The sequence below is a fragment of the Pollachius pollachius genome (assembly GCF_949987615.1).
Source record: "Pollachius pollachius genome assembly, chromosome: 9".
NCBI lineage: Eukaryota > Metazoa > Chordata > Actinopteri > Gadiformes > Gadidae > Pollachius > Pollachius pollachius.
The window spans coordinates 23,441,879-23,457,228 of NC_136942.1; the positions used below are offsets into that span (position 1 = coordinate 23,441,879).

At 50.6% G+C, this 15,350-nt stretch overlaps 1 protein-coding gene across 2 annotated transcripts in view; it reads left to right on the plus strand.

The window, feature by feature from the left end:
- itpr2 (inositol 1,4,5-trisphosphate receptor, type 2) overlaps nt 1-15,350 on the plus strand; it is a 71,715-nt gene that overhangs the window by 28,946 nt on the left and 27,419 nt on the right. For both annotated transcript variants that reach the window (XM_079743465.1, XM_079743466.1), the window contains exons 26-39: nt 365-532; nt 1,671-1,751; nt 1,857-1,982; nt 2,964-3,086; nt 4,242-4,442; nt 4,706-4,957; nt 5,628-5,753; nt 5,923-6,051; nt 6,412-6,532; nt 6,801-6,982; nt 7,119-7,261; nt 7,742-7,850; nt 13,839-13,956; nt 14,795-14,982. In XM_079743465.1, coding sequence (XP_079599591.1) covers nt 365-532; nt 1,671-1,751; nt 1,857-1,982; nt 2,964-3,086; nt 4,242-4,442; nt 4,706-4,957; nt 5,628-5,753; nt 5,923-6,051; nt 6,412-6,532; nt 6,801-6,982; nt 7,119-7,261; nt 7,742-7,850; nt 13,839-13,956; nt 14,795-14,982 — 2,067 coding nt within the window. The remainder of the gene's footprint in view (nt 1-364; nt 533-1,670; nt 1,752-1,856; nt 1,983-2,963; nt 3,087-4,241; nt 4,443-4,705; nt 4,958-5,627; nt 5,754-5,922; nt 6,052-6,411; nt 6,533-6,800; nt 6,983-7,118; nt 7,262-7,741; nt 7,851-13,838; nt 13,957-14,794; nt 14,983-15,350) is intronic.

Here is a 15,350-nt window from a genome sequence, read left to right on the forward strand (position 1 = left end):
GGTCTGAGCCTTCGAACTGGTCTGAGGCCTTCAGACTGGTCTGAGGCCTTCCAACAGGTCTGAGCCTTCAAACTGGTCTGAGCATTCAAACTGGTCTGAGGCCTTCAAACTGGTCTGAGCCTTCAAACTGGTCTGAGGCCTTCAAACTGGTCTGAGCCTTCAAACTGGTCTGAGCCTTCAAACTCGTCTGAGGCCTTCAAACTGGTCTGAGGCCTTCAAACTCGTCTGAGGCCTTCAAACTGGTCTGAGGCCTTCCAACAGGTCTTTAGGGTTTTTTTAGACTTTTTTTAGGTTAATGCCCTGCCTAACGTGTGTGTGTGTGTGTGTGTTATCCTTGCGTGTGCATGTACCTGCATGTTCGCAGGTCCAGCTGCTGGTGTCTGAACAGGACGTGGAGAACTACAAGCAGATCAAGGCTGACCTGGACCAGTTGAGGCTGACGGTGGAGAAGTCAGAGCTGTGGGTGGAGAAGAGTGGGGGCTACAGCGGAGACGACCTGGCCAGCCGCCAGGCCATGGAGATGATCAACGAGGTGACATCACCATGGAAACGCTCACTTGGTCTCCAGGCCGACGCTGTGTAGTTTGATTGGCTTCCATGGTGCAAACATGCAAGGAGAAGCCTGGAGGTCCATGGACCAGAGCCTGGAGGTCCATAGACCAGAGCCTGGAGGTCCATGGACCAGAGCCTGGAGGTCCATGGACCAGAGCCTGGAGGTCCATGGACCAGAGCCTGGAGGTCCATGGACCAGAGCCTGGAGGTCCATAGACCAGAGCCTGGAGGTCCATGGACCAGAGCTCCAGGCTCAATAGATATTAGGATGCAGGGTATTAAATCCCTAGGATTCCTCATCCCCCAAACAGTCTCTAGGATTATTAGGCCCCCCAGCTTGGACCGGGCCCTCCCACGATACTATCCTTCAGCTTATTGTCAGTTTAAGAGACATTTCATGGACTGGGTTCATGTCAGGCCGACGGAACATTCCCAATAATATTGCATAGATTTGGTTTTGCTGTTGTTCTCTCGCAAGGATTCATTAAAATGAATTGGCTAGCCTAATCTCTGGAGCTCAATAGAGAGCTCATTATTCAGATTGGTCTCGTTAAAGCGTGCACATCAGACAATATTACACCAATATTTCCCTGAGTCACTCACATTGAAACTCGTGTGAAATATTGTCCTTTATCCAGTCTTTAGAAAAAGACTAATCTTAAAGATATCTGTCCTTCTTCAACAAGGTCGTATTTCAGGGTTTGCGAGCAATTCTCCCCAAACCTAGTGAAAGGGGGGAGTTACTGAAGGTGGTCTCAGAATGGTCCCTTTGTAGTGGACTACTAAAGGTGGTCTCAGAATGGTCCCTTTGTAGTGGACTACTAAAGGTGGTCTCAGGCCGGTCCCTTTGTAGTGGACTACTAAAGGTGGTCTCAGAATGGTCCCTTTGTAGTGGACTACTAAAGGTGGTCTCAGGCCGGTCCCTTTGTAGTGGACTACTAAAGGTGGTCTCAGAATGGTCCCTTTGTCACAGCGACATTTTTACACACAACGAAACATATGCTTCAGTATGTGCTGTCTAGAATACCAAACTTTTTTTAAATGTTATCATACTATTGGAATAAGTGGAAGCACATTGTGTAGTTGTGTGTACTACAGTCAGTGTTTCTGTGTGTCAGGTTATTAGCCCAGTGCAGGACGGAGACATCAAGCCTCACATCGATGGCAATAAAGCAAACAACTATAACATCGTCAAAGAGGTGAGATCCTTCGGTCCGTCCGTCTACTAATCTCCATCAATGCGCTCATCGATGCGTTCGATTGACAAAACGTATGCGTGTTTGCGTGTGTGCATGTGTGTTCAGATCCTCCTGCGGCTCAGCAAGCTGTGTTACCCCGGGAAGAAGAGCCGGATCCAGCAGCAGAGGCTGCTGAAGAACATGGGGGCCCACACGGTGGTGCTGGACCTGCTGCAGATCCCCTACGAGACGGTAAGTCCCTGTGGACCAGCAGACGCTCCTGCACCACGGCACCCTGCTGGGGCAGAGGGTGATCCTGGTCCGTCCTCAAAGTCTCTACGACCGGACATTCATGGCTTCATTTAGAGGCCTTCAGCCCAGATGTCTGATAGTGGTTTATAGTCCCATGAAAGAAAGAATGGTTGTGTTTTCTTGACCGTAGAGTGAGCCTTGGTATCTACGTGGGGATGGGAAGCTTCCATGGGGCTGTCGTGTTGCCCCCCAAGGGTCTATCCCAGAACGCTGACTGGCTGTAGAGAGAATGGGTTTTAATTCAATCTAAAAAAAAATGTTTTGGGCTAAGGGTTCTAAGAAGGAGAGTGCGTGTCTCCCCATGGTTACCACACACAAGAGTGATGTAGTGTATGAACAGCACCACACATAACTTGGCTCTATACTGGCGTTTCCACCGAGCGGTTTCGGTAGGAGCGGCTCGCGTATCCACCGGCGACCCTCATGGTATTTAAGATTACGTTTACTTGGATGCTATCACAACAAACTTCAATACTGGGCACATGGCTACTGTATGCTTTTCTAGGCCTTTACTTTATTTTGGTACAGGCCAGTACAGGAGACCTTCCACAGTACAGGCCAGTACAGGAGACCTTCCACAGTACAGGCCAGTACAGGAGACCTTCCACAATACAGGCCACCATAGTCACTGGAAAGCGGGCGTGAGGGGGGGATTCAGTTGGTTGCGATCTGTAACCTCTCCGCCAGACGCTACAAAACTTTACTCACTGGACCTTCAACTTTGACTTGAGTGACACAATAGCGCACAAACTGGATATTGAAGATAGGCCTTTGTGGGAAGAGAGAAAAACCGATTGAATATTCTGTTTGTACAAAGGGCTTAAGGTACAAAGGGCTTTGTGAAGACTTGAGAGGCCCTGAAAAGTGTTTTATTTCTGTCCTTGTCCCCTTACTGTTTTGTTTGGTTCCATCGCTGCCCAGAGTGACGAGAAGATGAATGCGATCATGACCCTGGCCCACGCCTTCCTGCAGAACTTCTGTCGAGGGAACACCCAAAACCAAATCCTGCTGCACAAACACCTCAACCTGTTCCTCACACCAGGGGTACGTTCCTCAGTCAGCTGACCCTCACCTATTCACCAGACCCTCACCCAGTCACCTGACCTCATCCAGTCACCTGACCCTCACCCAGTCACCTGACCCTGACCCTCACCCAGTCACCTGACCCTGACCCAGTCACCTGACCCTGACCCAGTCACCTGACCCTGACCCAGTCACCTGACCTCATCCAGTCACCTGACCCTCACCCAGTCACCTGACCCTGACCCTCACCCAGTCACCTGACCCTGACCCTCACCCAGTCACCTGACCCTGACCCTCACCCTGTCACCTGACCCTGACCCTCACCCAGTCACCTGACCCTGACCCAGTCACCTGACCCTGACCCTCACCCAGTCACCTGACCCTCACCCAGTCACCTGACCCTCACCAAGTCACCTGACCCTTAACCTCACCCAGTCACCTGACCCTGACCCTCACCCAGTCACCTGACCCTGACCCTCACCCAGTCACCTGACCCTGACCCTCAGCCAGTCACCTGACCCTCACCCGGTCACCTGACCCTGACCCTCACCCAGTCACCTGACCCTTAACCTCACCCAGTCACCTGACCCTCACCCAGTCACCTGACCCTCACCCAGTCACCTGACCCTGACCCTCACCCAGTCACCTGACCCTCACCCAGTCACCTGACCCTTAACCTCACCCAGTCACCTGACCCTCACCCAGTCACCTGACCCTTAACCTCACCCAGTCACCTGACCCTCACCCAGTCACCTGACCCTCACCCAGTCACCTGACCCTGACCCTCACCCAGTCACCTGACCCTGACCCTCACCCTGTCACCTCACCCTGACCCTCACCCTGTCACCTGACCCTCACCCAGTCACCTGACCCTCACCCAGTCACCTGACCCTTAACCTCACCCTCATCTAAACCTCATTCATCTGGTTGAGGATGAGGGTGAGGGTAAGGTTATGTTCACCTGAGCCTCCTCTGGCGTTCAATCCATTTAAATTAGTGAAATAAGTGGATTCACCCAAAACAAAACTAACAACTTTAAGATTATTGTTTATTATAACAGAACTCTTTTTTTTTTTATTATTACAATTAAATAAACCAAATTATTTGCATTTATTTTCCCATTTTATTATCGATGCATTTCTTCTTCTTTCCATTGTCGTATTATCTCCTGGCCAGCTGCTGGAGGCGGAGACCATGCGCCACATCTTCATGAACAACTTCCAGCTGTGCAACGACATCAGCGACCGCGTGGTGCACCACTTCGTCCACTCCATCGAGACACACGGCCGCCATGTCCAGTTCCTCCGGTTCCTCCAGACCATTGTGAAGGCGGACGGGAAGTACGTCAAGAAGTGCCAAGACAAAGTCATGACGGAGGTGAGAGCTCTTGTTCATTGGAAGGGATTCCTCTGGGAAGTCGAGAGGGAAAGGCTGTGATTGGTCTGAATTGTGCTGGGATCGCTCTTAACTTTTAAATGTTCTCATGCAGAGGCAGCACATCTCTGAACAGATACTGTCACAGTACATTTCACTCCCCTATAGCTCACCAGATGAAAAGGCCCCTTCTGAGAAATACAAAACTATCTTTAATGGTACCTCCAGCCCTTAGTAACCTGCCTCTCTTCCCTCCCTGATCCCAGCTGGTGAACGGCGGGGAGGACGTGCTGGTCTTCTACAACGACCGCTCCTCCTTCCCACTGCTGCTGCAGATGATGGGTTGTGAGCGGGAGCGCTCGGACGAGGGCGGCGCGCTGGCCTACCACAACACACTGGTGGAGCTGCTGGCCGCCTGCACCGAGGGCAAGAACGTCTACACGGAGCTCAAGTGCAACTCCCTGCTTCCGCTGGACGACATCGTCAAAGTGGTCAACGACGTGCACTGCATCCCAGAGGTAAGGCGGCCGGGAGGATGATGAGGAGCCGCGAGCTCACCCGCTGGTCTACGCACAGCGTCTGGAGGGGTCAGGGGTTGTGGAGCAGCATCCAGGGCGGACCTCACTGCCAGCAATATGCTGCAGCAACTCTGGTGATGGTGCATTGAGGTTCAGGACGATAGCCTGGGGCCCAAACTCCTTCATATTCAATACCTAATCACTTTTGAATGACATAATCGTCGACCACAAACCTTGGAAAAATACATTATCAAGAAGAAATGGGGATCCTAACTGAAGGAAGAAAATCATTCTTGGCCTTCTATTACGAGAGGGAATTTACTTAGAAGGGCGACGGGTCAATCGGCCACCACACCCCTCCAGCTAGAGAACTGATCTGTGTGTTTGAATCTCCCTGTCATGTCTAACGCTTTGATGGCATGAAACAAGAGCTGGCAGGGCTCCACTATTGAGTACTATTATGTAGAAAGACACGTCATCTAATGTTAGACTAGAGAATGAGTGAATACAGTCACAGGTCACAGGTCATTAGCAGGCCGGGTTGGCCGAGCCCTCTGACTCATAGAGGCCTACAGGTGAGTTTGTCTGAAGACATCGGGGGCAAACCTGGTCACAGCTATATGACTGCTGGGTGGTGATGTGTGTGTGATCCTCCCTGTCTGTTCCCCAGGTCAAGACAGCCTACGTGAACTTTGTGAACCACTGCTATGTGGACACGGAGGTGGAGATGAAGGAGATCTACACCTCGAACCACATCTGGAAGCTCTTCGACAACTTCCTGGTTGACATGGCCAGTGTAAGTCATCAATAAAATGTTGTTTACCTCTTCAGGTAGCCCTTCTTTGTATTCCCCAACTCATACTTGGTTAAAATCATATTTAGTAAGCTAGTTAGTTTGTTGTCATTTTAATGGAGGATTTTTCTTGAAGTTCAGTTGACCGGAGCTTTCCATTGTTATTCTACAGGTGTGCAACAGCACCACTGAACGTAGCCACGCTGACTTAGCCCTGGAGAAGTATGTCACAGAGTCGGTCATGGCGATCGTCAAAGGGTTCTTTGGCTCCCAGTTCTCCGTCAACAACTCGAACCTGCAGGTACGGAGAACCCATTAACCATACACCAGCCATCCCAGTAAGACTGTTGGCTTAGAACCCATAAACCACACCAGTCCCCCCAGTAAGACTGTTGGTTTAGAACCCATAAACCACACCAGTCATAACCAGTAAGACTCTTGGTTTAGAACCCATAACCAACACACACACACACACACACACACACACACACACACACACACACACACACACACACACACACACGCGCATACAGTCAGTTTTGAAGCCATGAACCACACTGCACACGGCTGTTGGTTTGGTTTGGGCTGGTAGTCCTGGTCCGAGACGGAACCGGTGCTCAAAGTGTCTCTCCTTCTTCCTTTCTCTCGCTGTCTGCCACAGACCAACCAGCCGGTGTTCATCCAGCTGCTCCAGTCCGCCTTCAGGATCTACAACTGTACCTGGATCAATTCTGCTCAGAAGGCCAACATCGAGAGCTGCATCAAGACTCTAGCGGACGTCGGTGTGTTTGCTGCGCTTTCTCTTCGCCCAGCATTCCTGCACACATGTATATCCCGGTCATTGCATTTCATAATGAAATAAAAGATAGTTGATGTTGAGTGTTGTAACCTACTGGACGTGACTGGGACTGACTACTGGGGTCAGTGTTCTCCCAGTGTCCTCAGCCTAGCTTGTTCATGGAGACACAGACGCAGCTCTTTAAGCACCTGGATTAGCCCTAGTGTACAGTAGCATACAGTGACTGGACGCTGTGGTCCTCGCGCCCCCAGCCAAGGCCCGGGCCATCGCCATCCCGGTGGACCTGGACAGCCAGGTGAACACCCTGTCCCTCAAGGTCCACAGCAACATGGTGCAGAGGGCCGCCAAGGACTGGAGGATCAGTGCCCGCACCCGGCCCCGCAAGGAGACCTTTGGCGGCCCCGACTACAAGAACATCATCGAGAAGCTGCAGGTGGACATCAAGTTACATTTGTGTGGTTGTGTCTATATAGATATAGATAAAGTATGATAACTTAATGGCTAGTTTGGGGGGTTTGATTTGCTGCTGATTGTGACTGACTGTGTGTGTGTGTTGCTGACCCCCCCAGAATGTGGTGACCTGTCTGGAGGAGCAGTTCAGCCCCAAGGTGCAGGCCGAGTTCTCGGTCCTGGTTGACGTGCTCCACAGCCCGGAGCTGCTGTTCCCAGAAGCTGCTCGACTGCGCTGTGAGAGTGGAGCCTTCATGTCCAAGTGAGCCGACCCTCCACCACCTTTACTGGAGCCATAACCTAAACCACAGCTAATGTACATCTTCATATAGCCTCAGGACCAGCTAGCCACTTCTCGGTCAGGCGCTCCACAACCTTTACTGGAACCGTAACTCAAACCACAGCTAATGTACATCTTCATATAGCTGCAAGACCAGCTAGCCCCTCCTATGCCAGGACCTCTCTGTGAGCTAGTGTCTGCTCTCTTAAGGCCGCGAGGTGGTGTTGCCTCTGAGGTATGACCGCTCAATATTGCAGAAAGTCACGAATACATCTCCAGGTGAGAACCGAGAAAGCTGCATAGGGCTGTGAATTCAACAGAGCACTTAGTGGAACTGGATTTGTTCTTATAATGCAGCGAAATCCACACTTCTCCAATAAAGTCATCCGAATAAAAACCCTCTTTTCCCCAGTGCATAGGAGGGCTAGTTTAGTGAGCACGGTGCTGTGGTCCGTCCTGCAGGTTGATCAAGCACACCAACAAGCTGATGGACAAGGAGGAGAAGTTGTGCATCAAGATCCTGCAGACGCTCCGGGAGATGCTGGACAAGAAGGAGAGCTTCCACGAGGCGGTGAGGACTTCTCTAGAGGATATTTATACTGGAGCGATTGTTTATGACCAGGGGTCATAGCGGTGATGAAAGAATCGATAAATCTCATTGTTTAAAGCTTTTCCTTTTGGTCTCATTGCGTCCCTAGACCCCGCCAAGCCTCTGTCACATTGCTCTGCTGTCCTGCACGTGCCACAGTTTCATTCAATTGATGATCAATCAATCTGCCAACTTCTAAAACCAACCAGACATTCATGTCTGGATTTGGGACCCGTCTCTTCACAGTATAAATGCCAGATTGTTTTCGTTGATAACCAGAAACCTGTGGTTCGGTACCGCTGATATTGCATCAAAACACTCGGACAATAGTGGTTTATTAACAGTAAAACAGCATCAATTAACGTTGCCATAACCCTATTTGTCACATGTCTATGCTGCATGTGTATAGGCAGCGATACTTTAATCCTTGAATGAGAGCTAATACGGTCAGAGCAAACTGAACATAATGATTTAGTATCGGTAATAGATAAACCTGACCATAAACAAAAAAAATTTCAACCATTTGCAAATTCTGGTAACACCGGTTACATCTTACAGGTCCCACTCCATATCAATAGAGCTCAGCTGGAGTGTGCCGAGGGCTTGGATCTTTCCTGTCAGGCCCGTATCCTATCAATGTCCCACACGCCCTGAGCGACACACAGGAACCTCTCGCGCTGTCGCGTCCACAAGGCTGATAATTACAATCTGCCTTGTCTGTACATCTTGTACAGCCGCCGTCTGGATTATCAAGGCTCTCAAAGTGTCCGTCTGTGTTGTGCTGCGGCTGAAACACATGCGCAGTCTGGCTGGTCCAGAGACTCTCCTCATTAGTATTCTGGAGGCCTTTGTCTGTTACGTAAGGGCAGAAAAGCCACTTCAGGACACCCTCTCCACCGAGAGAGGGAGAGAGAGGGAGAGAGAGCCAGTAGGCATAGCACCAGCAAATCAATAAGGGGAGCCAGCCAGGAGAGGGAGGAGGGCTGTGGGGGAGGCTTCAGGGTGGGCACGTGTAGAAACCTCACCTGTGAGCAGGAGGGGTGGGGTGTGCTGCACACTGAAATGCATGTGCTGCTGCTTCCCTTCTGGATGGTTATTCTTTGTCAACTTTATGCTTTACCAGAGAGTCATGAGACTCATGATCCTCAAATCACATCCCGACAAAAGGGCCACTGTCACACACGGCACATACACACGCACAGGCACGGAGAGACTCTGCTGCAGAGGTTGCTCTCTAAGGCTACAAGGAGTGGCTGGACCAGAGGGATGGAAAGGGAGAGAGCGGTAGGCTGAAGGGGGTCGGAGAGAGGGAGGGGGTGTGAGGGGTAGCCATGTGAGTAGCCATGTGAGTTGGGGGGGGGGGGGGGGGGGGGGGGGGTTTGGGCTGCAGGGTGAACAACTGAAGAGAGAGGTGTCTGCCTGCTCAATGAGGAAGAGGAAGACGGGGGGAGGGGGGGGCGGGGGGGGGGGGCTTATGTAACAGCCTGCAGTGGCTGAGCCTGCGTCACATGGACCGTCACGTTTTCCTCCCTCCCTCCCTCCCTCCCTCCGTGTTTCTCTCACTTCTGGCATCCTCTTTTGCCACCCTTTGTGCTCTGTCTCACTCTGTCACACCATCTCTCTCTCTCGCTCACGCTCTCTCTCTCTCTCTCTCTCTCTCTCTCGCTCTCTCTCTCTCTCTCTCCTCTCTCTCTCTCTCTCTCTCTCTCCCCCTCTCTCTCTCTCTCTCTCTCTCTCTCTCTCTCTCTCTCTCTCTCTCTCTCTCTCTTCTCTCTCTCTCTCTCTCTCTCTCTCTCTCTCTCTCTCTCTCTCTCTCTCTCTCTCTCTCTCTCTCGCGCGCCACTCTCTCTCTCTCTCTCTCTCTCTCGCGCAGCTCTCTCTCTCTCTCTCTCTCGCGCTCTCTCTCTCGCTCGCTCTCTCTCTCTCTCTCTCTCTCTCTCTCTCTCTCTCTCTCTCTCTCTCTCTCTCTCTCTCTCTCTCTCTCTCTCTCCTCTCTCCTCTCTCTCTCTCTCTCTCTCTCTCTCTCTCTCTCTCTCTCTCTCTCTCTCTCTCTCTCTCTCTCTCTCTCTCTTCCTCCGTGTCTCTCCCTCCTGTGTCTCTCTCCTGTGTGTCTCTCTCTCTTCCTCCTGTGTCTCTCCCTCCTGTGTCTCTCTCCTGTGTGTCTCTCTCTCTCCCTCCTGTGTGTCTCCCTCCTGTGTCTCTCTCTCCTGTGTTTCTCCCTCCAGTGTCTCTCTCTCCGTCCTGTGTGTCTCTCCCTCCTGTGTCTCCTTCCTGTGTTTCTCTCCTGTGTCTCTCTCTCCTGTGTGTCTCTCTCTCTCCCTCCTGTGTGTGTGTCTCTCCCTCCTGTGTCTCTCCCTCCTGTGTGTCTCTCCCTCCTGTGTCTCTCCTGTGTGTCTCTCCCTCCTGTGTCTCTCTCTCCTGTGTGTCTCTCTCTCCTGTGTCTCTCCATCCTGTGTGTCTCTCCCTCCTGTGTCTCTCCCTCCTGTGTCTCTCTCTCCTGTGTGTCACTCTCTCCCTCCTGTGTGTCTCTCCCTCCTGTGTGTCTCTCCCTCCTGTGTGTCTCTCCCTCCTATGTCTCTCCCTCCTGTGTGTCTCTCCCTCCTGTCTGTCTCTCCCTCCTGTGTGTCTGGTGGCGCTGCACTCGTCTGCAGGAGGTCCACCCTCAGAGCTGTCCCTTATGTTGGGGGTGCCCTCGCTGCAGTCTTGGAGACATTGTGGGTTCTCTCTGTTGTCTGGAGCAGGGATCACCTTGTGTTGTTGTCTTCCATCAGCACTGACTGACTGTTCTATTTTTTGGACACAAAAGGCACACACACGCATATGTACACATGCACGTGTTCCAACCCCACACACACACACGTACACACGTACGTGTGTGTGATGGCCTTTGCAGTAGTTTCCCTCTCTTCTCAGCTCTATCTTGTCCTTCTTGGTATCTGCTTCTCCCTCGTCCCTCTTTTCCCCTATCTGGTTTCCCAGAGAGTTCAGCCTCCTCTGACCGAGGCTAACCAGATTTAGAGATGACCACACTGCTAAACAAGTCACACAAACGCACACAAACACACACGCACACCATTGTTCCAAAGTGGGATAGTGTCCACGCAACGGGCACAGACGGGCAGGCCCTCCCCGTCCTCAACACAGTCACCAGAAGCCCCTTTCTAAAGAGAATGCATGGATGGACGGGGACACGCACGCACGCACGCACACACGCAACCCAAATTCACGCGCACACAATACACGCAGACGTAGATCATTATGGATTTTGTTCCCATGGCAATGATGCGACGGACAGAGCATGTTTGCGGGCGACCCGGTGGTCTCTGGGCAGCCGGCAGACACACAAGATGAGACCTGAGGAGGTTTGGCTCGGGGGCTCACATGGTCAGCCATGAAAGAGGGGATTGTGGCTCCAGAGGCTTCACGCCTCCTTGTGCTGGGAGTGAAGAGACGAGCATGTGCAGGAGACCCATGATGAGGCGCGGGCCGCCCTGCGAGCTGGATGCGGAGCACTGTGGATTCTGGAGGGTGACTCGTGTCGGGTTGTTTATCTTGGTCATGGTGACGGTGCCGACGGTCTCGTGACACCCAGCCCCCTGCCCGAAACCATCTTCCCAGAGTCATTGTGAACTAGTAAACAAGTCTCTGTCCCCTGCCTAGCAACCACTCAGGCTCCTCCCCTCGCCGAGGGCATGTTGAGGGCAAAATGTCCAATGTTGCTGTTTTAACTTCTATCCCCCCCGAGAACACACACACACTCACTCACTCACTCACTCACTCTGTTGCTTACTGTTTCTGCTGATGGCGGATAATGCAGGGTGTTGCGGTGAGGGACAGCTGGGTGAGCAGTGTCTGTGGTGCACCCCTCCACTTGGACACAGAGCCGCAGTGTGGCGTGCCTGTGCACATTTTAAATCGGCTGCGTGTTTGTTTTCAGTCTCTCCCACTCCCTCCGCCCTCCAGACTCCAGTGCAAAGCAAACTCATGTCTCTGACTTCACACGACCTCGAGTGTCACGTGACCTCTAGCGTTGCGACACCTCCGGCGTAGCCTGACCTCCGGTGTCACATCACATTGAGCGTCACGTGACCTCTAGCATCGCGTCGCCTCCTGAATGGTCAAGTGACACTGTAATGCTTGACAGCAGAGGAGTAAGTAGACCGATGAGTCACTGGCTCCTCTCGCCCTCCATCACTACAGTCTGTTGACGATGGCTCCTGTTAATTAGCAGTGTGATGAGTAGGCTGTGGTGCCTGTGTGAGTGCGGCGAGAGGAGTAAGCGTCAGAACAGGTGAAGGAAAGGGATCAGTGGTTCTAAGCAGACACGAGTCAGCCCTGACTGCTGATGAGTGTCAGCAGTCCCGGGAAGCCCCGCACACACACACACACACACACACAAACACACACGGACACACACGGACACGGACACACACACACACAAGGACACACATGGACACGGACACACACACACAAGGAAACACACACAGACACACACACACACAAGGAAACACACACATACAGATACACACACACAAGGACACGGACAAAAACCCACAGGCACAGAAGCACACGCTCACCAGAACGTAACCACACCACAGGGGTTGTGGTTAGTAGCCTCTATGCTAAGCTCTGCCCTCTGTGTGTGTGTGTGTGTGTGTGTGTGTGTGTGTGTGTGTGTGTGTGTCCTGCCATGGTTCTATTAATGCTCTGAACTCGCTTGAATAGATTCTCCTTGAAATCAAGCCTGACCTCATCCACTGCCAGTACACATAATCAATACATCCATCATCACATATACGATGATCAATACATATATGATGACCCTTCCATCCATCATCAATACTTGTATCAAGGTCAACACATCCATGATCAAACCATCCATCCATCATCAATACTTAAATATATATGATGATCAATTCATCCATCATAAATATATATGATTATCAATACATCCATCATCAATATCTCAGTCTATCAGCCCCACCAACAGGTGACTGATCATCAGGTGTCTTTCGCAGTTCCCATGGAAACGAAGGCGGACCGGTGGTCCTCCTGGTTGAACTCTGTTCTCTTGTGGTCACCTGACCCGTAGTGCTAGTCTATCTGTCGTTAGTCGATCCACAACAACGGCAGCTCTATGGATCAGGGCTCATGTCGTCCTGTTCATCTGCACACGCTGCCAGAGAAACATGACGAGTGAGGGAACCAACACAGGAAAACAACTGCCTAGGTTTGCCTACGTGGGAGAACAATGCTCTCAGGTCCAATGATCCTCCATTTATATCAGTGGTGAAGTTTGTACTTCAGGTTGTCACTGTTACATCGTCGCAAGTCAAAAGCTTATCATCTGTTCTCTAGTGTGTGTGTGTGTGTGTGTGTGTGTGTTAGACGTTAGCTTAAGACTGCAGTACAGGATCAAAGAAGGCATGAGTACTCTGTTGGGGTACAGTATTGATTATACAGTATTACAACCCATTGTGTCTGGCTTTAGCTTCCATAGGAACGCAGTATAAAGACAAAAGAAGGATTATTGACTGATTATATAGAAGGTGGTCGTATTGAGCCAATGAGGAAATCTCAATGAAGCATTGAGAACACTTTAGGATAAGGATATATTAATTAACCATTAATTAACATTAATTAGTCTTAGCGTTACTACGATTTATTATATAGCATGCAGGGTTAGGGTTAGTGGTTTAGGAATAGTGTTAACCCTATTAAATAATTTATAGATTAATACCTTAGTTAACATAAAAACATTGACATCATTACTAAATGATTACTACACCATTAGTGACCCAATAATCGACTGTTAGCTAATGCTTATTATTCCGTACCCTTATTGTAACATGTTACCGATACTATGTTATATTGAATGATTACTTTTGAGTGAAAAGGTCTGATCCTTTCCGCCTGGTTCAGAGGCTACAACCGCACAACAGTAACATCAAGTGTTGTGTTGTTCCTCAGGGAAGTGCGTTGAGAAGGAGCCTTCTGACTCGCTACTTTGGGAGCCAGAAGTGTCTCCTGTCCGAGTTCGGCAGTGGAACCAGCCCGTCGGGAGGCTTTGTCAAGCCGGCGTCTGGAGGTAAGGAGAGCAGCATGAACGTCTGGAGGTGAGGCGGGCAGCATGACCCCACTCGCTGCCAGGGGCCAACAGAGCAGAGAGCTGATGGCTCCTCCGTCACCCTGGTAGATACAGCGACGGCAAAGCAATGCATATCCTCTTCCATTTGATACATCATGTAGTTGCATTGTTTCTGAACGGAAACACCTCAAGCCTGTGAAATAAAAACAAGGCAGGGCAACGGACATAAGCTCTCACCCCTGCTCCACCAAAACCAGCCTCCGTCCACCAGAGATAGACCGGGGGTGCGAGTAGCCTGGTGCTCACAGGGTCCTCGCACTGCCTCATATTCTGCACCAGAACATCACAACAAACCCCTTGTACCTGAGAGCTGACTGCTTTCTGATCGGATCCTGCCAAGCACCCCTAATCATAATTACTTATAGTAACTACTAAGTTTTCCAATGTCAAGTTGAAGACTGTTCTAATAACATATGTGCTGAAATTTAATCATTTCTACCCCTGATTACTTACTTTTACATAAGTCCAGGTGAAGACTAGTCTAATAATATGCCGTAATAAACCTGTACAAATTATTGAAAGATGAATATTTGTTTGTGTGCTCAATCTGAAATAGTTGCATGCTATAAAGTAAAATTATAGATAAACTAATAATGGCAAATTAATTATGAAAATGTCAGATATTTCTATCACTCAAGTGATTTTAAGCTGTGAAACAAACAAACAAACAGCCACTTTGTTCCTCCATTTGTTAAGTGGTCGTTCACTCCCCTCTGCTCATCACATGGAACACTCGACCAGCGTACTAAAACATCATGAACCTCACCCTTCTGTCAAGGTGGGTTCCCCGTGCTAGACTCTGACAAGCCTGGGAGCAGCATGGTGGAGATCCAGTGCCTGCTGGACAGCGTAGGGGCCTCAGAGCTAGTCATCGACCTCATCGTCAACACCAAGAACGACCGCGTGTTCGAGGAGAGCATTCAGTTCGGCATCGCCCTGCTGAAGGGAGGGAACACAAAGATACAGGTTATTAAGGGGCAGGAACACACAGATACAGGTCATTAAGGGGCAGGAACACACAGATACAGGTCATTCAGGGGCAGGAACGCAGAGATACAGGTCATTAAGGGGCAGGAACACACAGATACAGGTCATTAAGGGGTGGGAACGCACAGATACAGGTCATTAAGGGGCAGGAACACACAGATACAGGTTATTAAGGGGCGGGAACACACAGATACAGGTCATTAAGGGGTGGGAACACACAGATACAGGTCATTAAGGGGCAGGAACACACATACAGGTTATTAAGGGGCAGGAACACACAGATACAGGTTATTAAGGGGCAGGAACACACAGATACAGGTCATTAAGGGGCAGGAACACACAGATAC